The 27,901-nt window shown below is 39.3% G+C and overlaps 1 protein-coding gene across 1 annotated transcript in view; it reads left to right on the top strand.

Annotated features, from left to right (window-relative positions):
- The window catches only part of VPS8 (VPS8 subunit of CORVET complex), a 478,663-nt gene that overhangs the window by 82,699 nt on the left and 368,063 nt on the right, over positions 1 to 27,901 (top strand). The window contains 6 exon segments of the mRNA XM_053698746.1: positions 1,487 to 1,640; positions 3,179 to 3,238; positions 9,981 to 10,088; positions 25,200 to 25,280; positions 25,371 to 25,541; positions 25,995 to 26,069. Of these exon segments, the coding sequence (XP_053554721.1) occupies positions 1,487 to 1,640; positions 3,179 to 3,238; positions 9,981 to 10,088; positions 25,200 to 25,280; positions 25,371 to 25,541; positions 25,995 to 26,069 (649 nt within the window).

Raw genomic sequence — 27,901 nt, 5'->3', positions numbered from 1 at the left:
CAGACACAGACTCAGTCACTGTCTAAGTGATTATGTCTTCGTTATTTGGCAGTAGTTGTGGTAACCGGTAAGGTAAAACTTGCGGAGGAGGTTACTAGACAGTACACTGTCTGTGCAGGCCACTCAGTCGCAGACAGAGAGAGAGAGAGTAAGTGAAAGTGTAAAATAATTTAGATAAGATACCGGCCGCAATTATTATTGCAACTTCGCAAGCAATAATACTATAAATATTAATCGCATTCGCAATGCATCATATACAGCAGCAGCCAGCCTGAGGCTGAGCCCTCAGCCCAGCTGAGCTGCCAGCCGGCGGCCCACCGGGATTTTTCCCGGTATCCCGGCTGGCCAATCTGGCCCTGCTACTTAAATATTTAAAAAGCCCTAAACTGCATACTGGAAGACTGGCTGCCAGTACCTAAAATTATGGTGGGGGGGGGGGCATCTGTTTGTAAGGGATTTTGGGTTTGTGAGGTGATAGGTGAGGGGTAATCCCTACACTACAGCAAATATGACCCTTAACAGCTAACTGATTAATCCCTTCATGCTCAGGGAGATTTTTGAAGTTTGGAGCACAGCTGTAATTAGCAGTCTTTTAGTTACCAAAAAACAATAGCAAAGCCATGCATGTCTGCTATTTCTTAACAAAGGGGATCCCAGAGAAGTTTTTATAACCTTTCGTCTATAGTAGCTGTGTGTAAATAATTTAATTGATAGACCCAAAATTAGCGAGAAAGTTAAAGATTTTTTTTCATATGAATGTATCTGGCAGCCAAATAATGGCATCAAAAATACCACAATGGGCCTAGATCAATACCTATGATTGTCTACTTTACAATATATACCGTTTTCGTTATCGTCAATTTTGAGAATTTGGGCAGTTTTGCTATACAAACTGAGAGTTAACCCATTGCAATTTTTAAAACAAAGAAAAAGACTTTAAAATTCTAAAACATAATAAAATATATACACGTTTCATCTTAGCTGAATCAGAGGATATCAGTGAACAAATGTTATGATTTTTTTCTACAAGAAAGATACATGTTTTTGTGGAATGTAATAATAAATGTTTTATATATTTATATTGATTTACATTTTAGGGGTCATTTCACAATAATTTCTGAATTCTTTGAATTAATAGCTAGTTGGAATCTGTCATCCTCTGAAAGCTCTCTTTATATACCAAGTATTGAGGTTATGCCCCACCTCCCTCTAGCGATGGGTGCTGCTATGTTGAAATGTGTGCTGATGTGTTTGCAGATGTGCAGCCACTCTCCTTCAGATACCTGCAGTGCAACTTAGGTTCCAAAATGGCTGCACCCATTATTAGGAGGGTGGTGCATGAAATGCAGATGGTGTTTGCTTGAATTCAATATATTATCAATAATAAGACTTAAAGGGACAGTAATGAGCTACAATGTATTTCTGCCAATACCTATGCATGTATTTTACCCTGACTAGTCCCTTTGCTAACTTCTATCTATTTCAGGAGAGTAATGGGCGTAAGGACGTGTGAGTCACGTTGTCTGTTTAGTGGCTCCAAAGGGGAGGTTTGCTGCATTGAGCCCCTTCACACCAAAACTGAGCTCCGAGATCACCCAGTTACACAGTACTCCTTGCTAGCAATGGCGTCCCTGACCAAGGTACCTGCATTATGGCATTGCAACTGTTAAATACATCATTTGCACATCTGTAAACCCTGTATATTATAATCACTATGATTGGCTTTTGCACTGCTTGGTTTTGTTTTCTTTATTCCATAATTTAGCAAGGAAGAATGTAAAATGCAAAAATATCATCTAAAATACTGTTGCTAATAATACTACTACTACTAATTAAAGGGACATGAAACCCAAAGGTTTTCTTTTATGATTCAGATAGAGCATGCAATTTTAAACAACTTTACAATTTATTTATATTATTTAATTAATTTGTTTTGTTCTATTTGTATAATATGCTGAAAAGCATAGGCTCAGAAGCTGATCATTGGTGGCTACACATATTTGCCTCTTGTCATTGGCTTTTAGCTAGCTCCCAGTAGTGCATTACTGCTGCTTCAACAAAGGATACCAAGAGAATGAAGCAAATTAGGTTATAGAAGTAAACTGGAAAGTTGTTTTAAATTGTATGTTCTATCTAAATTGTGAAAGAAAATGTTTTATTGTTTAAAAAGTTAGATAATCCCTTTATTACCCATTCCCCAATTTTGCATAACCAACACAGTAATACTAAAATACTTTTTTCCTCTGTGATTACCTGTATCTAAACCTCTGCAAACTGCCCCTTATTTCAGGGTTATTTACAGACTTGTATTTTAGACAATTAGAGCTAAATAACTCTACGGGAGTGTTCACAATTTTATCATTGTGGCACACATAAATTAGCTCTGCCTGGCTGTGAAAAGCTATAAAAATGCATAAAGTGGCCTGCAGAAGCTTAGAAACGGGTACAAATTTAGATTTGAAAATGTACTGAAGTATATTAATTTAAAGGGACAGTAAACTCCAAAAATGTTATTGTTTTAAAAGATAGATAATCCCTTTATTGCCCATTCCCCAGTTTTGCATAACCAACACTGTTATATTAATATACTTGTTTACCTCTGTGATTACCTTGTATCTAAGCCTCTGCAGACTGCCTCCTTATCTCAGATCTTTTGACAGACTTGCATTTTAGCCAATCAGTGCTGACTCTTAAATAACTCCACGGGCGTGAGCATACTGTTATCTATATGGCACACATGAACTAACATCCTCTAGCTGTGAAAACTGTCAAATGCATTCAAATAAGAGACGGCCTTCAAGGGCTTAGAAATTAGCATATGAGCCTATATAGGTTTAGCTTTAAACTAAGAATGCCAAGAGAGCAAAGCAAATTTGATGATAAAAGTAAATTGGAAAGTTGTTTAAAATTACATACCCTATCTGAATCATGAAAGTTTAATTTTGACTTTACTGTCCCTTTAAAAATGTTGGTTGTGCAAAGCTGGGGAATGGTGTAGACTTTCCCTTTAAGCCTTACATAAGTTGCTGCTTCACAAAGTGCTTTCCCTTTTTGTTGAGCACTGTTTTATGTTCCAAAGGGACCTTTGTAACTGAGTGCTGTATTATTATTTCAATTGTCACTTAGTCAAACTCCATTAAACGTTGACTAATGTTCTGTGTGTTTATTCTTCCTGCAGATCCTGGTGATTGGCCTAAAGCCGTCTCTGAAAGTTTGGATGACTTTTCCTTATGGACGAGTAAGGGCACATTCTTTCAATATTGAATATTTGTAGTTTAAAATAGAAAATCTGTCAGTGTCGCATATGTACCCTTTAAAGTACACTGAATAACTTAAAGAGACACTGTACTCAGCATTTAAACATGTTAACATTTTTATGCCTATAAAAGCCAACACTCATTAGTACAAAGTGCCTATCAGCCAATGAGGATTAGTTGGAAGCACAGAGCTGATACAGTACTTTAGTTTCAAGTTTAAAAACCTTTTACTTCACATTTCTTATATAAAAATGTTTAGATGCTGTGTTCTATCGAGAACTACAATACATTGAAAACTCCAATCTGAAGTCACTTCCGGTGATTCCATACATCTGATTGGTCAGTGTCTCAGTAAGTAACAGGATTCACAACCAATCAGATGGGCACTGTAATCGCCTATCTTCACCGTCTATTTTGCCTCCGCCTGGGGGGTTCAAGGGTGGTGTATGCCAGAGGATCGGTGGTGCGCCCCCCAAGACAGGCAAAAACAGATAGTAAAAATAGAAGAGTCCCCGAAAGTGAGGTCAGATTGGAGTTTTCGAGGAATTGGAGTTCTCAACAGAACAGCTGCTCTTTCATATAGATGGCAGAACAGTTGCCATGACAGTTCCCCTTTTAAAGAGATATTAAACAGTTGCAGTACATGTTATTGGCAAAGTTAGCCACACACATATTATTTATATGTGAACACTTACCAAAAACTGCTACGCCACAATCAATTATTTTATATATTCACTTATTTAATTAGTAGCAAATGTAAATCTCTTTGCTTATTTTTTAAACCTTACAGATGACTCTTGCATTGTGCAACATTCGGAATAGTGATTGCTTAGATTATTATTTTATTATTATGGGTTATTTGTAGAGCGCCAACAGATTCCGCGGCTCATTTATCTGGTCTTTTTAATCAAATGATATGAGATAAAGATATCCAGGAGTATTTGCCTGGTTACAAAACCTGGCTTGCAAATGTTACTAAGAAACATACAGCATTAAATAAGTATAAAACATTTATGTTGTGTTCATTCTTTTGCAGTGCAGTTCTTAAAGTGATGGTAAACACTATGATTTACCATCACTAAAATAAATATTAGTTTCTGTCATCATTTCATAAAAAAATCTGTAAGGAAAGTATATTGCTAACTCAGCGCCTCTGGCCGCCCACGGCACAGCGCTTTCTTCAATGAGGTAATGTTTCTACCTCTAAACAAATAGCTGTGCGTGTCAACTAACATCCTAGCACAGCTATTGGTCTAGAGGGGGAAACTTCACTTCATTGGAGAAGAGCGATGTGCCGTGTGCAGCTGGAGGCCCTGAGTTAGCGATATACTTGCTTTACAGATAGGGTGAGTTTAACAGCGTTTTTAGGGAAACGATGACAGAAACTAATGTTCATCTTAGCGTTTGCTATACGCTTGGATTTTCCTTCACTTTAATAGCTGACGTATAGTATGCAGATATAGAAGTGACGGTAATGCCCCATTAATAAACTTTTCAATACTTTATTTTAGATGAAGGGACAAATAGGAAACAGAAAAAAAATTGCTGCCAAACCAAAAATAATTTAAATATGTTTGGAAGGATAAATATTTAATTCTCACCTTGCCTTTTTTTATATTTTTTGAGGAAATAAATTATTCTTTGATTCATTGATAATTTTTTAATTCAAATATTTATTGTTATCCTTTTCTTAATGCGACAGTAAAGTCAAAGTTAAACTTTCCTGATTCAGATAGAGAATTAAATTTTAAACAACTTTCCAATTTACTTCTATTATTTAATTTGCTTTGTTCTATTGATATCCTTTGTTGAAAAGCATGCTTAGGTAGGCTTAGGAACAACAGTGCACTGGGGGGGGGTAGCTGGTGATTGGTGGCTGCACTTACATCACTCTTGTCATCTGATGTGTTCAGCAAGCTCCCATTAGTGCATTGTTGCTCCTCCAACAAAGGCTACCAAGAGAATGAAACATTTCATAATATAAGTAAATTGGAAAGTTGTTAAATTGTTATGCTCTATCTGAATCGTGAAAGAAAAATGTTAGGTTTCATCTCCCTTTAACATCATTATTTTTTTCTCTCCTTGTTTCATTAACATTTTTTCTCACTCAACAGTGGCTCATTTTTTTTCTATTGATGTTTTTTCAGCCTGTCTTCTCTTTTCTCGGGTCTTCAAATTTTGCAGGGAAAGAGCTTTTTTTTATGTGTGTAATAATTTGTAGAGTTGTACTAATACAACATTTAAATTTAATATTTGCCCAGATAATCATGTTCTGTGCTTGTCTCTATTTTTATATTCTGTTTAGTGCTAGTTTATATGGCTAGTTTAACTCAATCACATTTCTTTTCGCTATCAAATCTCAAATTACTTTCTGATTATTGACTTGATGATTGTTTGACTGTAACACTGAACAATAAGTTAGAAGTGCGAATAAAAGGTTAAACCCTTTTTAATACCTTACAAATGAATACCAGCGCAATTGGGGCGTGATTATACCATCAAAACCTCCTTTGAGTTTGCACTGGACTTCCTTTAATCATGCGAGATAGATTTTGACAGTCTATAATCACCACTTGGTCTTTTCGTCTACTTGCTATTAAACCTCATATCTCTTAGCATTTAGAAGACTACTTTGTCTTATTCACACTTTTCACACGCTGGAAATAATTTGACTTGAACTCGTAAATGTGTTTTCCATTACGCGGTAATATCCACGAGCTCCCCTCTGTGACCTTTCTCTCAAAACTAATATATATGCAAACGAGCAAGGAGTGGCAACAGCGCTGAATACTCCAGAATTATAATGAAGTTCCCAGTTTGTGCTGCATGTTTAGGTTTGTGTGGTAGAGATGGGAAGCCAAGCTTTGTGCTGGAATACTAAAACCAAATGCCAAATACTGATACAGTGTACATTAAAGGGACAGTATGCACTCATTTTCATATAACTGCATGTAATAGACACTACTATAAAGAATAAGATGCACAGATACTGATATAAAAATCCAGTATAAAACTGTTTAAAGACTTACTTTGAAGCTCTAAGTTTAGCTCTGTTGAAAAGGCAGCTGGAAAGCCCACTGCAAGTGGGAAATAAGACACTCCCCACTCCCCCTTCTTTTGCATATGAAAAGACCCTTTACACCAGGGGTGTCAAACTTGCGGCCCACGGGCCTCATGTGGCCCTCAACCTAATTTTGTGCGGCCCACGCCACCTCCATGAAAAATATTAATTATAATATGCTTATTACTTAAAGAGCAAGTGCGCTTACTGTTAGGGATGCACATACATTAAAACATACGTTATTAAAAAGAAAAAGACAGATAAGTGCATAATGATTTCTTTAACACATGCAGTTCATTACTATGGTAGCACTGATTTCCCACATCATTTCTGTCCATTCCTTTCCATCATTTTCTCTTTAACTAAAATCACATACTTTATATATATTTCTATGTATTTATTTTATATTATGTACAACAGGTATGTCTATCACTATTATAAACAGTGGGTCGCAGGTGGAGCGTGTGTGTCACCTTCTTAAAAGCATTAGAGCACATTTCCTCAAGCCAGAGTAAGTTAATTAGGAGTTACAGAACACAATCTTTTGAAATGTATACAGTTATAGCAAATGCCACTGTACTGTTTAGCAATGACAAGATATGTAGGTAGTGTGCGGCCCACGTGAGTTGTACTTGTATGGAGAATGGCCCGCGACTAAAATGAGTTTGACACCCCTGCTTTACACAAACAGGAGCAAGCTGGAGAAGGTAGCTGACGGTATTCAAATAAAACTTTGGGGCTTGGTTTGGGGCTATATAAATAGATCATCTACAAAACATCTATGCAAAAGAAAAAAATGAGTGTATAATGTCCCTTTAACTTTATAGAGAATACCATCCTGTACCAAAATGAGAAATCATATATGTATTTCCTTATCTGTCAGTCATTAGAGCCATGGACTAATAATGTTGTTTTTAAGACATCTAAACATTAGCACAGCAAAAAAACAAACGAAAACAAAAAACAACAACCCTAATTCAATAACAATTGTGAGGTCTTTTTTTTAAATTTCTTTTTAGATATGAAAAGTCTTAAATTTTTAAGTCAAATATTTTATAATCCCTCTACTTTTTTTAATATGTGCGGAGCTGGAATATCTATTTATCGACATTTGTCCATAGATATTTATGAAATGTATGTGCTTGTGTTGCTTAGGAAATACTGTTGTACGAAGAATAAAAAACTGAATAACTAAGGGTAACTCTATAATGTAGTTTTTACCTTGTGATTAGAGCATTATACATACAGAATATTCTTTGGTGGGAAACATTATTTTGCATTTCTTTATTCTTGTTCTTTTACCTTTTTGTATTCTCTATCTTTTCTTATAAAGGGTTGAACTGTGAAGGGCTTGAGTGGCGCTCATTGAGTAATATTGCCTATATATAGTTCTTAGTTAATGGAAATTAAATGATATGCCTTTTATGTTACATTAAAAGGATAGGAAAGTCAAAATGAAACTTCCATAATTCAGAAAGAACATCTCATTTTAAGACTATTTTAAATTTAATTATATTATCCAATTTAATTATATTATCCAATAATAAACAATGTATAAATATCCTCAACAGCAGCAATGCACTACTGGGAGCTTGCCCATGATTTATGGCTGCAGTTATATATCTCTTGTCATTGGCTCACTGGATATGTTCAGCTAGCTCTCAGTAGTGCATCACCTTCAACAAAGGATACTAAGAGATTGAAGCAAATGTGATAATATAGGTCAATTGGAAAGTTGTTTAAAATTGTATCCTTTACCCTCTACCTAAATCACGAAAGAAAGATTTTTGGGTTTCAGTATAATAGAGCCCGTAAGCAAATTATATATAAAAATAAAGAGTGAGGATGCCATACTATAGAAGATAGAAGATACACAGCCTTCTTGCAGATTTGCTAGCAAATATTGCATTGAATTAGAGTCTGACTGGTTCATTGATCATATAAAACTGCGTATTAAGAGTAGAACAAGTAAAAAGTGTTTAGCTGAAGGCTATTTATAGCTATACATCAATAGCGTTTCTTCTGTGTTTAGCTTACTGCTGTGTACTAGAATGAAAGTCCTCCCAAAAATAATGTCTTAAAGCATAGTATAACTCTGCGCTCCTGAAAAAATACAACTGCATAGAAAACACTGACTACAGCATTTAAAAATACTGATGTGGATAAAAGATTAGCATAATGACTAATAAAAAAACAGGGATGAAGCAAAAAAGATGGGCTGTTATTGGTCCCTAGATAAACATTGTGATGAAGGCCATGTCCGTTAATACGTTCTTTTTATTTAGCGGTGATAGATGTGCGTCCATAACAGAGGTGCGTAGGAGATGATGTCAGAAAATGGAAGATTGTCTCAGCAGCATATACATGACTTGTTCTGGGAAAACACTATAGACTGACAGAATGCCAATTACTGCTACATTAAGAGCTTGAGAAAAATGACCCACTCCACTGTGCTTCTCATGGGACTGATAAACTACTCATTTACTGGTCATTTTGCTTCCTCTTTTTTCATTAGATCCTTAAAACGTTAGAATTGCTTATGCTGAACAAAATGTTGTGTTTAATGCAATTTCTGGGCTTTTGTCATATTTCTTTCTTCTCTGTCAGACAGCAGGAGCGAGCTGCACTTAGTGCTATGGCGCGGTCAGGCCGGGCTGTGACTATACAGCTGGCCCGATGCGCTTTTTGAAAAAAACAGACCCGCTCAGAAGATCACAGAGAGCGGGTCTGTAAAACAACAGTTATTTTTTTAAATTCAAAGGGGAAATTTGGTTTTACAATGTTTGCGCTATTATAATGTTATATAATTCTGCACTATGTGCAGAATTATATAACATTTTTTTTATGGTTTACTGGCACTTTAATATTTAAATGAGCACTACTTCAGCCACAATATGTGAGAATGCCTGTGCTAAATAGAGATTTGGAGTATTCTATTCTGTATGAGTCCCACACTCCTCCTTAAAAAACAAATTATCCCAAATCTAATTTGTAAATGCTAATATTCCAAAAAATGTCTAAAGGATTGGTGCAAAAATGCTGGTGTGGGTGTTTATGATAGTCTAACAACTATCAAATATTGGACCTAAAAATCCTAAAATCGGACCAAGAAATAAGAACAAATAATTATCCTCTGAGACACAGACTAGAAGCAAACAATGATTGACAGTTTAATAAGTTACCATCTCTTATTACGTAATGGTAAGGGTATGAATATCTCTCAAAAAACAATCAATGTGTATATTTATATAAGATGGCACGTCATTCCCAAAATGTATTATAATACACAATCTGATTACGCGCTGGTGTTACAAAATACTGCAATAATGAAACAATGAAAAAATAATATTATAATTGTAAAAAATACAAATCACTGGAGAATATCCAAAACATATTTAATGCCTGTGCTCCAAGATGGCAGCCCCCAGCACAAAGAGGTGCACCATCGGACAAAATTTCAGGGGTTGAAATAACAACATGGCTTCAAAGAGAGCTTAAGCAACAGGAGGGAAAGCAATAGCATAGCGAGCAGTTACCATTCTAGAGTAGTTGCGCCCAGCAGTTAAATGTCCTTTTAATGGTTTTTGTCTGCTGTAAAATAAAAATGACAAATCCATGGTTAATCAGAAACATATTGTTGCTTTTGTTTGGCTGTCTCACAGATGGATCCCTCCAGCGTCCCATTGCTCGCCTGGCACTTTGTATTCCTTCAGGGTTCCCTGAACCCCATGCTTGCATTCTGCAGGGGAGATGTGGTACATTTCCTCTTGGTAAGTAACTGTTTTAATACAATAAGGTGGCATGACATATAGAACTGCAGTGAAACGTTTAAACACAAAACCTCTGTATTCTAGCTGCTCTGACCATAGTCTAGAGAATAAATAGTACATTACATCATCTCCCAACTCTCTGCAACTCATTGTGTCACCAAGAATTTGAGATTAGAATTTCTAGGCAGTGTTTTTTTTTCCCCAAGCTTAAAAATTAAAGGGACAGTCAACACCAGATGTTTTTTGTTTGAAAAGATAGATAATCCCTTTATTACCCCATTCCCCAGTTTTGCATAACCAACCTAGTTATATTAATATACTTTTTACTGTGATTACCTTGTATCTAAGCCTCTGCAAACTGCCCCCTTATTTCAGTTCTTTTGACAGACTTGCATTTTAGTCAATCCGAGCTCACTCCTACGTAACTTCAAGTGCGTGAACTCAATGTTATCTATATAAAACACATGAACTAATGCCCTCTAGTGGTGAAAAACTGTCAAAATGCATTCAGATCAGAGGCGGTCTTTAAGGTTTAAGAAATTAGCATACCTCCTAGGTTTTGCTTTCAACTAAGAATACAAAGAGAATAAAGCAAAATTAGTGATAAAAGTAATTTGGAAAGTTGTTTAAAATTGCATGCCCTATTTGAATAGTGAAAGTTTTTTTTGGACTTGACTGTCGCTTTAACACAAAAATATCTAATAGTTGGATTTTAACCACTGACCGAATTATTAAACAAATTTTGTATAAATTTGCCTGTTAGAATGTTGATGAGATAGACACACATTCTTGGGAGAGAAAAACAAGAGTGTTTTTATGTAAATATAAATAGGATGATCATAAAAAGAACCAAAACCAAGAACCAAGTTATTCAGTGTTTGATCTATGCACAACTGCAATACAATTGTGTTTATAGTTTTTTTTTTAAGTAGAAATTGTTACATCTGTCCAAGCAATTGATTTCTGTGTTTGTTTATTTTTATATATGTTAAAAGGTTGTGATTTTTTTTCTGCAGTCCTCCAATAGATTAACATATCAGACTTTAAGGCTTGCTTACATAACTGAAAAAAATTGATGCTTTAAAATGTTGACTCAGTGGAGGGCCTAAATCTCCAATTTATTCCATTGGAATTGTGGTTTTGCAGTTGTATACAGGAAACGGTTGCAGTGCCCAAGGCAAATGTATGTGCCTAGAAGTTTTTTATTCCAAGTTCTTTTTTATTGAAAGTTTGGCAAACATATAACAAGGATTAGTCAAGATATAAGGAATATGACATTCTTGTATGTAACATAATGACCGTTTCCATTTAACAACATTAATCATTCACTTAATGGTTAAAAGAATAATTTTAAACTAAACAGGGAGTGGCCTTGACGGCCAGAGAGAGGGGAGGGGGAGACAAAAAGAAAATGAAAATGAAAGAATTCAAGTAAAAAAAAATGCAATACAATTGAGTTAAATTGGATTGAGTTGAGATGTACCAGCTAAAGTAGTAAGAGGGGGTAGGTGTTCTCCTATATGGATATCACTTATGAGAATTAATATTTCTCCAACATAGGTGTGTCCGGTCCACGGCGTCATCCTTACTTGTGGGATATTCTCTTCCCCAACAGGAAATGGCAAAGAGCCCAGCAAAGCTGGTCACATGATCCATCCTAGGCTCCGCCTACCCCAGTCATTCTCTTTGCCGTTGTACAGGCAACATCTCCACGGAGATGGCTTAGAGTTTTTTAGTGTTTAACTGTAGTTTTTATTATTCAATCAAGAGTTTGTTATTTTGAAATAGTGCTGGTATGTACTATTTACTCAGAAACAGAAAAGAGATGAAGATTTCTGTTTGTATGAGGAAAATGATTTTAGCAACCGTCACTAAAATCCATGGCTGTTCCACACAGGACTGTTGAGAGCAATTAACTTCAGTTGGGGGAACAGTGAGCAGTCTCTTGCTGCTTGAGGTATGACACATTCTAACAAGACGATGTAATGCTGGAAGCTGTCATTTTCCCTATGGGATCCGGTAAGCCATGTTTATTAAGATCGTAAATAAGGGCTTTACAAGGGCTTATTAAGACTGTAGACTTTTTCTGGGCTAAATCGATTCATTATTAACACATATTTAGCCTTGAGGAATCATTTATTCTGGGTATTTTGATATAATAATATCGGCAGGCACTGTTTTAGACACCTTATTCTTTAGGGGCTTTCCCAAATCATAGGCAGAGCCTCATTTTCGCGCCGGTGTTGCGCACTTGTTTTTGAGAGGCATGACATGCAGTCGCATGTGAGAGGAGCTCTGATACTTAGAAAAGACTTTCTGAAGGCGTCATTTGGTATCGTATTCCCCTTTGGGCTTGGTTGGGTCTCAGCAAAGCAGATACCAGGGACTGTAAAGGGGTTAAAGTTAAAAACGGTTCCGGTTCCGTTATTTTAAGGGTTAAAGCTTCCAAATTTGGTGTGCAATACTTTGAAGGCTTTAAGACACTGTGGTGAAAATTTGGTGAATTTTGAACAATTCCTTCATGTTTTTTCACAATTGCAGTAATAAAGTGTGTTCAGTTTAAAATTTAAAGTGACAGTAACGGTTTTATTTTAAAACGTTTTTTGTACTTTGTTATCAAGTTTATGCCTGTTTAACATGTCTGAACTACCAGATAGACTGTGTTCTGAATGTGGGGAAGCCAGAATTCCCATTCATTTAAATAAATGTGATTTATGTGACAATGACAATGATGCCCAAGATGATTCCTCAAGTGAGGGGAGTAAGCATGGTACTGCATCATTCCCTCCTTCGTCTACACAAGTCTTGCCCACTCAGGAGGCCCCTAGTACATCTAGCGCGCCAATACTCCTTACTATGCAACAATTAACGGCTGTAATGGATAATTCTGTCAAAAACATTTTAGCCAAAATGAACACTTATCAGCGTAAGCGCGACTGCTCTGTTTTAGATACTGAAGAGCATAACGACGCTGATAATAATGGTTCTGAAGGGCCCCTAACCCAGTCTGATGGGGCCAGGGAGGTTTTGTCTGAGGGAGAAATTACTGATTCTGGGAACATTTCTCAACAAGCTGAACCTGATGTGATTACGTTTAAATTTAAGTTGGAACATCTCCGCATTCTGCTTAAGGAGGTATTATCCACTCTGGATGATTGTGACAAGTTGGTCATCCCAGAGAAACTATGTAAAATGGACAAGTTCCTAGAGGTCCCGGGGCTCCCAGAAGCTTTTCCTATACCCAAGCGGGTGGCGGACATTGTTAATAAAGAATGGGAAAGGCCCGGTATTCCTTTCGTCCCTCCCCCCATATTTAAAAAATTGTTTCCTATGGTCGACCCCAGAAAGGACTTATGGCAGACAGTCCCCAAGGTCGAGGGAGCGGTTTCCACTTTAAACAAACGCACCACTATACCCATAGAGGATAGTTGTGCTTTCAAAGATCCTATGGATAAAAAATTAGAAGGTTTACTTAAAAAGATGTTTGTTCAGCAGGGTTACCTTCTACAACCAATTTCATGCATTGTCCCTGTAGCTACAGCCGCATGTTTCTGGTTCGATGAGCTGATAAAGGCGGTCGATAGTGATTCTCCTCCTTATGAGGAGATTATGGACAGAATCAATGCTCTCAAATTGGCTAATTCTTTCACCCTAGACGCCACTTTGCAATTGGCTAGGTTAGCGGCTAAGAATTCTGGGTTTGCTATTGTGGCGCGCAGAGCGCTTTGGTTGAAATCTTGGTCAGCTGATGCGTCTTCCAAGAACAAGCTACTTAACATTCCTTTCAAGGGGAAAACGCTGTTTGGCCCTGACTTGAAAGAGATTATCTCTGATATCACTGGGGGTAAGGGCCACGCCCTTCCTCAGGATCGGCCTTTCAAGGCAAAAAATAAACCTAATTTTCGTCCCTTTCGTAGAAATGGACCAGCCCAAAGTGCTACGTCCTCTAAGCAAGAGGGTAATACTTCTCAAGCCAAGCCAGCTTGGAGACCAATGCAAGGCTGGAACAAGGGAAAGCAGGCCAAGAAACCTGCCACTGCTACCAAGACAGCATGAAATGTTGGCCCCCGATCCGGGACCGGATCTGGTGGGGGGCAGACTCTCTCTCTTCGCTCAGGCTTGGGCAAGAGATGTTCTGGATCCTTGGGCGCTAGAAATAGTCTCCCAAGGTTATCTTCTGGAATTCAAGGGGCTTCCCCCAAGGGGGAGGTTCCACAGGTCTCAGTTGTCTTCAGACCACATAAAAAGACAGGCATTCTTACATTGTGTAGAAGACCTGTTAAAAATGGGAGTGATTCATCCTGTTCCATTAAGAGAACAAGGGATGGGGTTCTACTCCAATCTGTTCATAGTTCCCAAAAAAGAGGGAACGTTCAGACCAATCTTAGATCTCAAGATCTTAAACAAGTTTCTCAAGGTTCCATCGTTCAAGATGGAAACCATTCGAACTATTCTTCCTTCCATCCAGGAAGGTCAATTCATGACCACAGTGGATTTAAAGGATGCGTATCTACATATTCCTATCCACAAGGAACATCATCGGTTCCTAAGGTTCGCATTCCTGGACAAGCATTACCAGTTCGTGGCGCTTCCTTTCGGATTAGCCACTGCTCCAAGGATTTTCACAAAGGTACTAGGGTCCCTTCTAGCTGTGCTAAGACCAAGGGGCATTGCTGTAGTACCTTACTTGGACGACATTCTGATTCAAGCGTCGTCCCTTCCTCAAGCAAAGGCTCACACGGACATTGTCCTGGCCTTTCTCAGATCTCACGGATGGAAAGTGAACGTGGAAAAGAGTTCTCTATCTCCGTCAACAAGGGTTCCCTTCTTGGGAACAATAATAGACTCCTTAGAAATGAGGATTTTTCTGACAGAGGCCAGAAAAACAAAACTTCTAGACTCTTGTCGGATACTTCATTCCGTTCCTCTTCCTTCCATAGCGCAGTGCATGGAAGTGATCGGTTTGATGGTAGCGGCAATGGACATAGTTCCTTTTGCGCGCATTCATCTAAGACCATTACAACTGTGCATGCTCAGTCAGTGGAATGGGGACTATACAGACTTGTCTCCGAAGATACAAGTAAATCAGAGGACCAGAGACTCACTCCGTTGGTGGCTGTCCCTGGACAACCTGTCACAAGGGATGACATTCCGCAGACCGGAGTGGGTCATCGTCACGACCGACGCCAGTCTGATGGGCTGGGGCGCGGTCTGGGGATCCCTGAAAGCTCAGGGTCTTTGGTCTCGGGAAGAATCTCTTCTACCGATAAATATTCTGGAACTGAGAGCGATATTCAATGCTCTCAAGGCTTGGCCTCAGCTAGCGAGGGCCAAGTTCATACGGTTTCAATCAGACAACATGACAACTGTTGCGTTCATCAACCATCAGGGGGGAACAAGGAGTTCCCTAGCGATGGAAGAAGTGACCAAAATCATTCTATGGGCGGAGTCTCACTCCTGCCACCTGTCTGCTATCCACATCCCAGGAGTGGAAAATTGGGAAGCGGATTTTCTGAGTCGTCAGACATTGCATCCGGGGGAGTGGGAACTCCATCCGGAAATCTTTGCCCAAGTCACTCAGCTGTGGGGCATTCCAGACATGGATCTGATGGCCTCTCGTCAGAACTTCAAAGTTCCTTGCTACGGGTCCAGATCCAGGGATCCCAAGGCGGCTCTAGTGGATGCACTAGTAGCACCTTGGACCTTCAAACTAGCTTATGTGTTCCCGCCGTTTCCTCTCATCCCCAGGCTGGTAGCCAGGATCAATCAGGAGAGGGCGTCGGTGATCTTGATAGCTCCTGCGTGGCCACGCAGGACTTGGTATGCAGATCTGGTGAATATGTCATCGGCTCCACCTTGGAAGCTACCTTTGAGACGAGACCTTCTTGTTCAGGGTCCGTTCGAACATCCGAATCTGGTTTCACTCCAGCTGACTGCTTGGAGATTGAACGCTTGATCTTATCGAAGCGAGGGTTCTCAGATTCTGTTATCGATACTCTTGTTCAGGCCAGAAAGCCTGTAACTAGAAAGATTTACCACAAAATTTGGAAAAAATATATCTGTTGGTGTGAATCTAAAGGATTCCCTTGGGACAAGGTTAAGATTCCTAAGATTCTATCCTTCCTTCAAGAAGGATTGGAAAAAGGATTATCTGCTAGTTCCCTGAAGGGACAGATTTCTGCCTTGTCTGTGTTACTTCACAAAAAGCTGGCAGCTGTGCCAGATGTTCAAGCCTTTGTTCAGGCTCTGGTTAGAATTAAGCCTGTTTACAAACCTTTGACTCCTCCTTGGAGTCTCAACTTAGTTCTTTCAGTTCTTCAGGGGGTTCCGTTTGAACCCTTACATTCCGTTGATATTAAGTTATTATCTTGGAAAGTTTTGTTTTTAGTTGCAATTTCTTCTGCTAGAAGAGTTTCAGAATTGTCTGCTCTGCAGTGTTCTCCTCCTTATCTGGTGTTCCATGCAGATAAGGTGGTTTTACGTACTAAACCTGGTTTTCTTCCAAAAGTTGTTTCTAACAAAAACATTAACCAGGAGATTATCGTACCTTCTCTGTGTCCGAAACCAGTTTCAAAGAAGGAACGTTTGTTGCACAATTTGGATGTTGTTCGCGCTCTAAAATTCTATTTAGATGCTACAAAGGATTTTAGACAAACATCTTCCTTGTTTGTTGTTTATTCCGGTAAAAGGAGAGGTCAAAAAGCAACTTCTACCTCTCTCTCTTTTTGGATTAAAAGCATCATCAGATTGGCTTACGAGACTGCCGGACGGCAGCCTCCCGAAAGAATCACGGCTCATTCCACTAGGGCTGTGGCTTCCACATGGGCCTTCAAGAACGAGGCTTCTGTTGATCAGATATGTAGGGCAGCGACTTGGTCTTCACTGCACACTTTTACCAAATTTTACAAGTTTGATACTTTTGCTTCTTCTGAGGCTATTTTTGGGAGAAAGGTTTTGCAAGCCGTGGTGCCTTCCATTTAGGTGACCTGATTTGCTCCCTCCCTTCATCCGTGTCCTAAAGCTTTGGTATTGGTTCCCACAAGTAAGGATGACGCCGTGGACCGGACACACCTATGTTGGAGAAAACAGAATTTATGTTTACCTGATAAATTACTTTCTCCAACGGTGTGTCCGGTCCACGGCCCGCCCTGGTTTTTTTAATCAGGTCTGATAATTTATTTTCTTTAACTACAGTCACCACGGTACCATATGGTTTCTCCTATGCTAATATTCCTCCTTAACGTCGGTCGAATGACTGGGGTAGGCGGAGCCTAGGAGGGATCATGTGACCAGCTTTGCTGGGCTCTTTGCCATTTCCTGTTAGGGAAGAGAATATCCCACAAGTAAGGATGACGCCGTGGACCGGACACACCGCTGGAGAAAGTAATTTATCAGGTAAACATAAATTCTGTTATTCACAGGGAAATAATTACGTTAGCAGGGGTAATTCACTGACTGATGTTACTGTTTTCATATATTGTGTCCACATATCTTGGGCAATGAGAAATATGTCTCTGGAATCCAGCCTGAATGATCTATACTCTTCCAATTCTATCAGGTCAGTGACTTTGAGTCTCCATAGTATTACATTTGGTGGATCCTGAGATTTCCAGTATTTAGCGATAAGGGATTTGGCGCTATTTGTAAGTATGCGTAACAGGATGCTGTGGGCTTTAGAGGGGAGCTTAATATGTTTGTTTAAAAGAAATATTAGCGGGTCTAATGGTAATGTAAGCTGAAGGATTTTTTCAATTTCCCCTATGAGGGCTCTCCAATATGAGTTTATGCTGTTGCACCACCACCACATGTGGCCCATGCCACTGCCAACGTGGCCACAGCGCCAGCAACGGTTACTTGTTGTGGGGTACAATTTATGCAAACGTCTGGGGGTGAGGTACCATTTATGGAGGATTTTATAGTTCATCTCCAGCATAGCTGCCGAGGATGAAGAAGTTTTGGTGTTAATAAAAATAGAGGTTGCTGTATGTGGTAGGATGATGACTCCTAGTTCCCTCTCCCAGGACTCAATAGTTCCCGGTAAATTGCCAGGGGGAGGGTGGGATAATATAGAGTATATTTTGGACAGGGTGTGATTTAAGGAGATAGGGGATGACAATATAGTCTCAAGCTTAGTCATAGGTCTGAGCATATTGTAATAATATTTGTGTGAAGTGATATAATGGTGAAGTCTCCTGTAATTAAACCAGTTATGGGCCCAGTCATAGTTTAATTCTTGTAGTTTTGCCTGAGAGTGTAGGTGATCTTTATCAGAGAGGTGGTGAATCGCCACATCAGGGGAAGGGTCAATATGTAAGGAATGGGTTCTTAGCTCGGTCAGAGAGAACTCTGGGTTGTGTAGTAACGAGGTGAGCGGGGAAGGTCTGGAAGAAAGGTATGGATTGGTTACGTTTGCCCTCTCCCATTGGATTAGGGTTTCCTTGGTGATAGGATTATCTAAGTTTTGAACGGTGGGTGCGGATCGGGGAGTCCAGCAAATGGAATGTAAGTGTAAGTCTTTATGCAAGTGTTCCTCAAGCGAGATCCACCTCTTCTGAGTCTTATGAACCCTCCAGTCGAGAATTCGCTGGATGAAAATAGCAGATCTATAAAGCTCTAAGTTAGGGACTCCGAGGCCGCCGTGTATACGAGGGGTTAGCATTATTCGCTTATTAATCCTTGAGTGACCGCCTCTCCATATAAATGAATTAAATAGTTGTTGCAAATTCTTAAGGTAATGGGAAGGGAGTGGGACAGGGAGGGTTTGTAGCAGGTATAGAAGTCTGGGGAAGGCTGTCATTTTTATGGCATTAATTCTGCCAATCCAGGATAGGTGTCTAGAGTGCCACAACGAGAGCTCCCTTTCCAGGGATAGCTTCAGGGGGGCATAGTTTAGATTATAGATAGTCTCTAAATCCTTGGTGAGGTGGATACCTAGGTATCGTAAGGAGGTTCTGCACCTGCGGAAGGGGCAAAGTAATTCAATTTGTTGAGCAAGAGTATGGGGTAGTGAGACTCCAATGTATTCTGATTTGGACTGGTTAATGAGGAAGTTGGTTAGTTTATTAAATATCGAAAGTTCCTCTAGGAGGATAGGGATCGATGTGTCGGGAGAAGTAAGGGAGAACAGCACATCGTCTGCAAAAAGGGATAATTTATAGGTCTCACCACCAACTGTTATGCCCTTGATATCTGGGTTTAGTCTGATCCTAGTGGCAAATGTCTCTAAGAGACATACAAACAATAGTGGGGATAAGGGGCATCCCTGCCCAGTACCATTCGAAATCGGGAATGGCGTGGAAAGGATACCATTTAAGGAGATTCGAGCACTAGGATTATGGTATAGGGCAAATATTCTGTGGATCATGAGCTCACCTAACCCCATGGTCTGTAAGGTGGATTTGAGGAAGGACCATCGAACTCGGTCAAAGGCCTTCTCCGCGTCGGTGGATAACCAGATCGCGGGAAGGCCTTGTTTTTTAGAATGCCATAAGAGGTGGAGATTGCGGACCGTATTGTCCTTTGCCTCTCTGAAGGGAATGAACCCCACCTGATCTTGATGGATTAAGGATGGGAGATGTTGGTTCAATCTAGTTGCTATCATTTTGGCGTAAATTTTTACATCTGCATTTAGCAGGGAAATCGGTCTGTAGTTGGGAATAGATTCAGGGGATTTATTAGGTTTAGGAATAACGGAGATATGTGCTAGAAGGGATTGGGGAGAGAAGAATTTATTATTGTCGATATCGGTGAAATGGGCCAACAGGTGGGGGGCAAGGGTATCTATAAATTTGGAATAATATGAATGGCCGAATCCATCAGGGCCTGGGGCCTTGCCCGGGGGGAAGGAAAGGATGGCTTTCTGTAGTTCTTTTAAAGTGAAGGGTGATTCCAGGTCAGATTTTTGCTCTGTCGTCAGGGAGGGGAGGTGTAGGGAGGTCAAGTAGTCAGTGATTTCTTCTGGGGAAGGGGGGTGTTATTATTATCTAAGTTATAAAGATCTTTGTAATATGAACGAAATTGGTTCGCGATATCAGAAGAGGTGGACCAAGTCTTGCCTGTTTTGTCTTTTATGGACATAATATAACCCCTCGAGGCTCTGCTGCGTAGTAGACAAGCTAATAGTTTGCTTTGTTTATTACCCCCTTCGTAAAACCTTCTTCTGAGGAAAAGAGCTCTACGTTTGGCCTCCAGACCCAAAAGGAGGGTCAGCTGACCTTGTTTGTGTTTAATATGTTCGAGTAGGGAAGGGCTATTGGGGTATTTTTTATGGGAATCCTGTAGTTTTTCTAATTCTTCTAAGAGGTTTTTAAGTGCAAGGGTGTTTTGTTTATTTCTTTCAGCTTTGATCGCTATGAGCTCTCCTCTAAGTACACACTTGTGGGCTTCCCACACATTGAGAGGAGAAACATCTGGAGTGGTGTTAGAAAGGAAATAGGACTCAAGATTCTTAGTTATTTGTATTTTAACTATAGGGTCAGACAGGAGCGACTCATCAAGCCTCCACATGCGTTCCTGTCTTTGAGAGGTGGGCCAATTGAGGGAACAGGAGATCATGGCATGGTCTGACCACGTGATGGGCATAATATTGGTGGATTGGACCAGGGCTAAGCTAGTAACATCGATCATCAAATAATCAATGCGGGAGTAGGATTGGTGGGGATATGAATAAAACTTATAATCCTTGACCATGGGATGATGGATTCTCCAAGCATCATGGACGTTTAGCTTGGAGATGTGGGATTTGATCGCTTTTAGAACCTTCTGGGAGATCGCGGATGATCCCGAAAAACAGTCCAAGTTGGGGTCAAAAGCTAAATTGAAATCCCCTCCCAAAATTAAACTACCCCTAGATAATTCAGAGATGGTGTTACAGGATTGAAGGAAAAATTGGGTGGGGCAGGAATTAGGAGCATATATATTGGCGATAGTAATAACTTTATTGAAAAGTTTGCCAGTGATAACAATTAGTCTACCTTCTCTATCTTTGAAGATGTTAGTGATATGAAAGGGGATCTGTTTGCGGATTAGTATTCCCACGCCGTTATGTTTAGAAGTATTTGAGGATAAGAACACTTGGCCAAATTTCCTAAGGGACTGTTAGGGTTCTCTGCCTTTCTTGAAATGAGTCTCCTGAATTAGGATGATATCACTTTTTTGTCTATGGTAATCTCTCAAGGCTTGGGATCTTTTTTGAGGGGTGTTCAATCCCTTGACATTATGGGACAATATTTTAATAGATCTAAGGTGTGTGGCCATAGGTAATGTTTGTGAGGGCATTTAGATTTCTAAAGATGCGGGATTGATAGGAGGCTATATTCCCAGTCAGAAGGTGGTAATGTCCGCTAGTAATTAGGTTTGTGAGTACACCATTCGGGGAGGAGGAATGATGTCGGATAACCCTATATGGCAATCAAACATTAAATGACTGAAAATAAGGCATTGTTAGCAACAGTAGAAATTAAACTAGAATGGACATATTGAAGCAACATGGTTATCAGGAACAAATACAAACAAACAAAGAAGTCGTTCATACATTACCCCTGGAACAACCTATCATAGAGTCCCTCAGGAAGAAATGTTCCAGCAGAGAAAATGTCCAAAGTCAAAACCAATGCTTGTGTGCGGAATGTGTAGATGGTAAATAGAGGGCCTCAGGTTTCTGCAGCTGGAGATGTAGGGCCGGTCTTGCGTCGTTTAGGTTCTACCCTTGACCAACTCAGTCTTTGATCTCTGGAAGATCCTTCCCCTGAGCGGTCCAGCCCAGGAGCTGGGACGATAATTTTCTCTGAGGGAGGGTCAAAAGATATGTTAAGTTTCCTGGATACATCCTCCAAGTCAGAGAAGTTTTTGTATATAATCTGTCCTCCGTTGAATGAGATAATTAAGCTGAAAAGGGAAGCCACAACGGTATTTAATGCTTTTTTCCTGAAGGACTTTGGTGATGAAGCGAACCTCTCTTCTGCGCTGGATTGTCTGGGGGCATAGGTCATGATAGATCTGTAGATTATGGTTATGGAAAAGGATTGTCCTCCTAGTTCTCGCGGCTTGCCAGATCTCCTCCTTGGTGGTGAACTTTAGAAATCTGATAATAACATCCCTGGGAGGTGCCGGGGGTCTTGCAGGAGGCCTGAGGGCCCTGTGGATTCTCTCGATGTCATCATGTTGTATGGGAGGAGCTTGAGGGAGTAGGACATGAAAGAGCTCAGTGACATAGGCCCTAAGGTGCTCTTGAGAAACATCCTCAGGGATTCCCCTAAGTCGCAAATTGTTCCTCCGCCCTCGATTTTCGAGGTCCTCAATTTTATCATTCAAATTTTGCAGCATAGAGTCTTGGATAGATATTTGTTGGGAATTCAGGCTAACCATGTTATTAAGGTGGTCATGTCCCTCCTCCAAGAATTCCATCCTAGAACCAAGGTCATTAAGATCCTTCTTTAGGTCTTTGATTTCATTTTTTATAAAATTCTTCAAGTCAGCAATATCAGATTTAGATGGGAGACTAGCAATCTGGGATTGGATAGACTGCAGGGGGTCTTGTGTGTTATTCGCAGTGGAGTTAACAGGAGTGGAATCTGTAGCCTGCATAATGGTCGTGCCAGTTGTATCTTGAGGCTGGAAAAAGGATGATACTGAAGGGCCAAGTTGGGTTAATTTGCCTTGTTTTTCAGGTTTATTACCTTTCCTGCCTGCCATAATGGGATTGCAGATGGCATGAACAGGAAGGGGAGCGAAATGCCTGGCTTAAATTGTGAGATTGATAATGGCTAGGGGAGGCTTAGGTTGCAGTATTTGTAAAGGCCTTGAGGGGCAATTAGCGGGCACAATAAGAGGGCTCAAAGCAGCTGTAGATTGAAATGGCAGTGGAGGACGGCCGCAGGGCCTGTGAGTGAGAGTGTATCACTAGGCCTCGGTATCCTCAGAGGGAAATGCTGTGTTCTAGTCGGTTCTGTAAGTTGTTAAACAGTCCGGCCTATCCCTGTGCCCTCCTGTAAGCCTTATTCGGGTTCAGTAAGTGTATCTATAGTTATGTGCTTGCGACCGCAGCTCGCGGTGTCGCCGTGCTCACCCGATGAAGTTGGGGTCTCTGATGCAGCTCCCTGTCACAGCTTCTCAGCTGCTGCGCGTCTGCGATAGTGGGTCTTAGAACACTTCAGGCAGGGTGGATGAGGTGCTGGTATATCGCGGGGACTCCGCGTATCAGGGTCTGAGTCGATTGGGGTTTGAGAAGTCAGGGCACTACTTCTGGCGGTAAGATGGCGGTAAGATGGCGGCCGCTGTCACATAGCAGACAGCCTTGGGCTTCGCCAAAAATATCTCCAGCATATTAGTTATAGTCCATAAGTGGGGCCAGTTGGTGCAAGGTTGGTGGTATGAGTAGCTATGGCCATATTTAGTATGAAATGCCAATTTAGATGCCTAATAGGGACCAACAGCTGCGGAGCTCAGTCACACAGCGTCCATGCTCCAGCACGGCGAAGCTCCGCCCCGTGCCTAGAAGTTTTTTAACATGGAATTTGTGTTTCCTGGTATACTGATTTTCTTCTCAAAAATATAATTTGTTTGGGCTGTATTTAAATCTCTGTAGCGGAACTTTAAACCTAATGTTATTGTAAGATTAGTATTTATATTTATTTTTTGCAGCTTATTCAGACATTGACACATAATGCATTTGTACAGTATATGGGATTTAGTTCAGCAAAACTAAATTCCTGCAAGGGCTTTGCTTCTCTTTAGGATGACTGTTTCCATCAATCTTCATAGAAAAGCAGTGCCAAGATATAGGAGAAAGGGAGCGCCTCTCACTGGCTTTTTAATATAGACTGCAGATGGAGAGTCTATTTCAGAAAAATACTATAATATATATAGTTTGGTGAACTGGCATCTATAAATTTCGAGCAGATTATTGATGAATATAACAATAATAATATTTAGTACATATGTGTGCAATTTCTATTGAGCATTTTGGGGCACAGTAGAATGGGTGGAGCTATGGGAACTCAGTGGGAGTGGTCAATTCATCCATAACTTCTACTTAGTTGCTCTGCTACAAGGTGTCGTAATCCCCCCCAAAATAAAATGTTGGTATTATGCAGTATAACTATTTTGCAAAACTTCATCTAGAGGGCTGATAGTCTGTTTGCTTCTGACACATTTCTTTACTGAATGTGGTGGTGGTATATATATGTGATTGTAAGTTGTTCTTTTGTTGTCTGTTTCCAGCTGTATTTCCAGGATGTCTGGTAACTAGCAAACTCTTGAAAATTGAGCATGAGCCAAGTAAAATAAAGTTGCTCATGACTAATGAAGTGATACATACAGTTAGTGAGCAACAGCTATGAATTAGTGTCTTTTGTGTTCCAAACATATGCCATTACTCAGTCAGTGTACTAGTATGTCTGTCAGTACAAACCTATTGTAATACTTACATTATTTATTTATTACCTCAGTTTGGGTCTCATTGATACTTTGCTTGAAACGTATCTGTCTAGACTGAATAAAAAAATATTGATAACATTGTATCTTGTCAATTTGGTTTAAAGGGACAGGAAACCCTTTCTTTCATGATTTGAATAGAACATACAGTTTTAAACAACTTTCCAATTTACTTCTATTATCAAATTTGCTTCATTATCTTGTTATCCTTTGCTGAAGGAACAGCACTGCACTACTGGCAGCTAGACGATCTAGTCTAGTTAGCCAATCACAAGAGACATGTACAGGACCAATCAGCAGCTAGCTCCAACTATTGTAGGATATGTGTGTATTCTTCAACAAGGCATACCAAGAGAACGAAGCACATATGAAAATAAAAGTGAATTTAAAGGTGTCTTAAAATTACATGCTTTATCTGAATCATGCAAGTTTAATTTTGACTTTCCTATCTCTTTAAGTATTTCATTGCATATAATTTGGCATTTAAGAAATTAAATAATGTGTAGTAAACTCTATACTGCAAGGTTGTTTCATGTATTTTATACACCTTTTGTAAAATTCTAAAATTTGCTCATTAGTTTCACAACCAGATTAAAAAAAATACAATTCCATTTGTAGTCTCCATTTTCTCTATCTTTCGTTCTCATTGTCACATTTTCTGTCTTGCTAATGATTTAGGTGAAACGGGATGAATCTGGAGCTATACATATAAATAAACAGAAGCAGCTTCACCTGCACTATGACCTTATTAACTTCACTGTGAGTATCGGCTGAATATGCTATTGGGAGATAGAAACTCATGTATTTTGGTACCCTGCATTTTAAGTATGTTTTTCCCTCCCACCAAAGTGGATTAATGCCCGCACAGTGGCGCTATTGGACAGTGCAGAGAAACTACATGTGATCGACCGGCAAACCCAGGAGGAGCTGGAGATGCTGGAAATATCTGAAGTACAGCTAGTATACAACAGCAGCCACTTCAAGTCTCTGGCCACTGGAGGAAATGTTAGCCAGGCTCTGGTAAGATGAACTGGTAACTAAATATTATAGATAATCTAGACCACTGCTACTAGTGGGAAGTTGATAGCAAGTAAAGGATAACTTGGTGGTATTGTGTTTAGAGAATGACAATAAATAGGGGTTTGTATGTAATGATAATGTTTGTTTGTAATTCAACAAGACACAAACCTTTCAAAAGTAATGGAATTTCGATTATAGATATCAGATAATATGTTTAATGAACTCGTATTTATTTATTGTTTCAAATCATCAAGTAGATTTATTATTTAAGGTTTGGAAGTTTGATATCTAGGATTGATAACAATGGATGAGACCAAATATAAGATTTGGATACAATTTTAATCAATAGGTACAGCATATAAAATACTGTACCTAGAAAATCTTTATATATTTTGGAAGCCACTTGCTTTCCATGTATTGAGTTCTGATGTAATGTCTCCATTTACATTTTAGGCACTGGTTGGAGAAAAGGCTTGTTACCAGTCCATCAGTAGCTATGGTGGGCAAATCTTCTACTTGGGAACCAAGGTACATGTTGCTTCTTTGCTTCAAACGTAGCATTGGAAAATTCACAGGTTTCTGGGTAATCCTTTTTTAAGAGACAAGGAAGTGATGAATTCTTACTGAATCTACACTTCCATTCAGCACGCATTGCCTGTGTTCTAATTTCTCGAGTATCCTTGTTGAGAAAACTGAATAACTTAAATATGTTGGGTTAAAAAATATGCATGTTTAGATTTTGAATATTAATTTTATAAAATCCACTAAATTAAAAAAAAAAAGGTCTCTGGCTGTGATTTTGTGTTTAAAGAATGCTTGGAGCAATATAGCCAATCAGAGACTGTATCACCTGAGTCATTGAACTTTTCAGGAACATAATCCTAGCTGCTCATTGCACATGAAAACATGTGATGGTTTGTTTTTAGGATATGTCTCACAGTATTTGTAAGCGTATTGGACAGAATAAATAAGAGTAGAAGAAATAACTAAAATTAAGATTAAAATTATAATTATGGAATTAAAATATTACTATTATTATTACTACATAAAAGTGTTATATTAAGGGCGTGAAATACTCGTTCCTCATTTTTTTCAATAGCAATTAAATATTTTTTATTTTTTATTCCCTCTAATTTTTTGTATGTAATATAATTGCTTCTGCACCTTGACCATCTTAAAGTGATGGTACAGACCACAATTTAAAAAAACCCTCTGTACAGACCTCACTCTCACTGTACAGAACAGGGTCTCTGCTGCTTTTCTATATTTGCAAGAAATCCTGTTCCTAAAAACATGAATACTGTACTATACAATCCTAAAAATGAGAGTATGAAATTAGTACAAAGATATTAAGAGCATGATTGGTCAAAATAATAGAAATTTCTCTTGTAAAGGTGTATCCAGTCCACGGGTTCATCCATTACTTGTGGGATATTCTCCTTCCCAACAGGAAGTTGCAAGAGGACACCCACAGCAGAGCTGTCTATATAGCTCCTCCCCCAGTCATTCTCTTGCAACTCTCGACAAGAAAGGAAGTATCAAGAGATATGTGGTGACTTAGTGTAGTTTTTACCTTCAATCAAGAGTTTGTTATTTTTAAACGGTACTGGTGTTGTACTGTTTTACTCTCAGGCAGAAATTGGAAGAAGAATCTGCCTGGAGGTTGATGATCTTAGAGGTTTGTTACTAAGGTCCATTGCTGTTCTCACACATAACTGAAGAGTATGGAAAGAAAACTTCAGTTGGGGGGACGGTTTGCAGATTACCTGCTTTGAGGTATGTTCAGTATATTTTTTTCTAGAGAGATGATAAGGTCTAGAAAATGCTGACAATGCCTGGTATATTTGAGGTAAGCCTGATACAGTGATTTAACAACGACTGGGATCATGCTTACAAGATAAGGTTAATATTCATGTTAACTCTCATATTACTTAGTGTAAAAACGTTTGCATAACTTACAGAAAAAAGTTTTTTCTCTGAGGGTGATAAATCTTTATTTGGGGCCTAGTTTTCCATATGGCTTGTTAGATCACTCCTAGGAGTACTTTTTTAAGGCCCTCTGACATTGAGTGCATGGTTGGAGGGGCCTATTTTCGCGCACTTTATGCGCAGTTGATATTCAGACTGAGACATCCAGCTTCCCTAAAGGAGTCCTCTGGCATCTAGGACCACTATAGAGGGTTTTTTTCCTGCAAAAATCGTGTTTAAGGGCAGGTAGGAGCCACAGCAGAGCTGTGGCAGTGTGTTTGACTGTTTTTTAACGGTTTTACCGTTTTTCTAATCCGGTTTGGGGCCTAAGGGGTTAATCATCCATTTGCAAGTGGGTGCAATGCTGCTTTAGTCTCTTATACACACTAAAA

This window comes from Bombina bombina, chromosome 1, assembly GCF_027579735.1.
Source record: "Bombina bombina isolate aBomBom1 chromosome 1, aBomBom1.pri, whole genome shotgun sequence".
Taxonomy (NCBI): Eukaryota; Metazoa; Chordata; class Amphibia; order Anura; family Bombinatoridae; genus Bombina; species Bombina bombina.
Note: the sequence above shows the minus strand (reverse complement) of the source record. Positions and strands in the feature narration are given on the sequence as shown.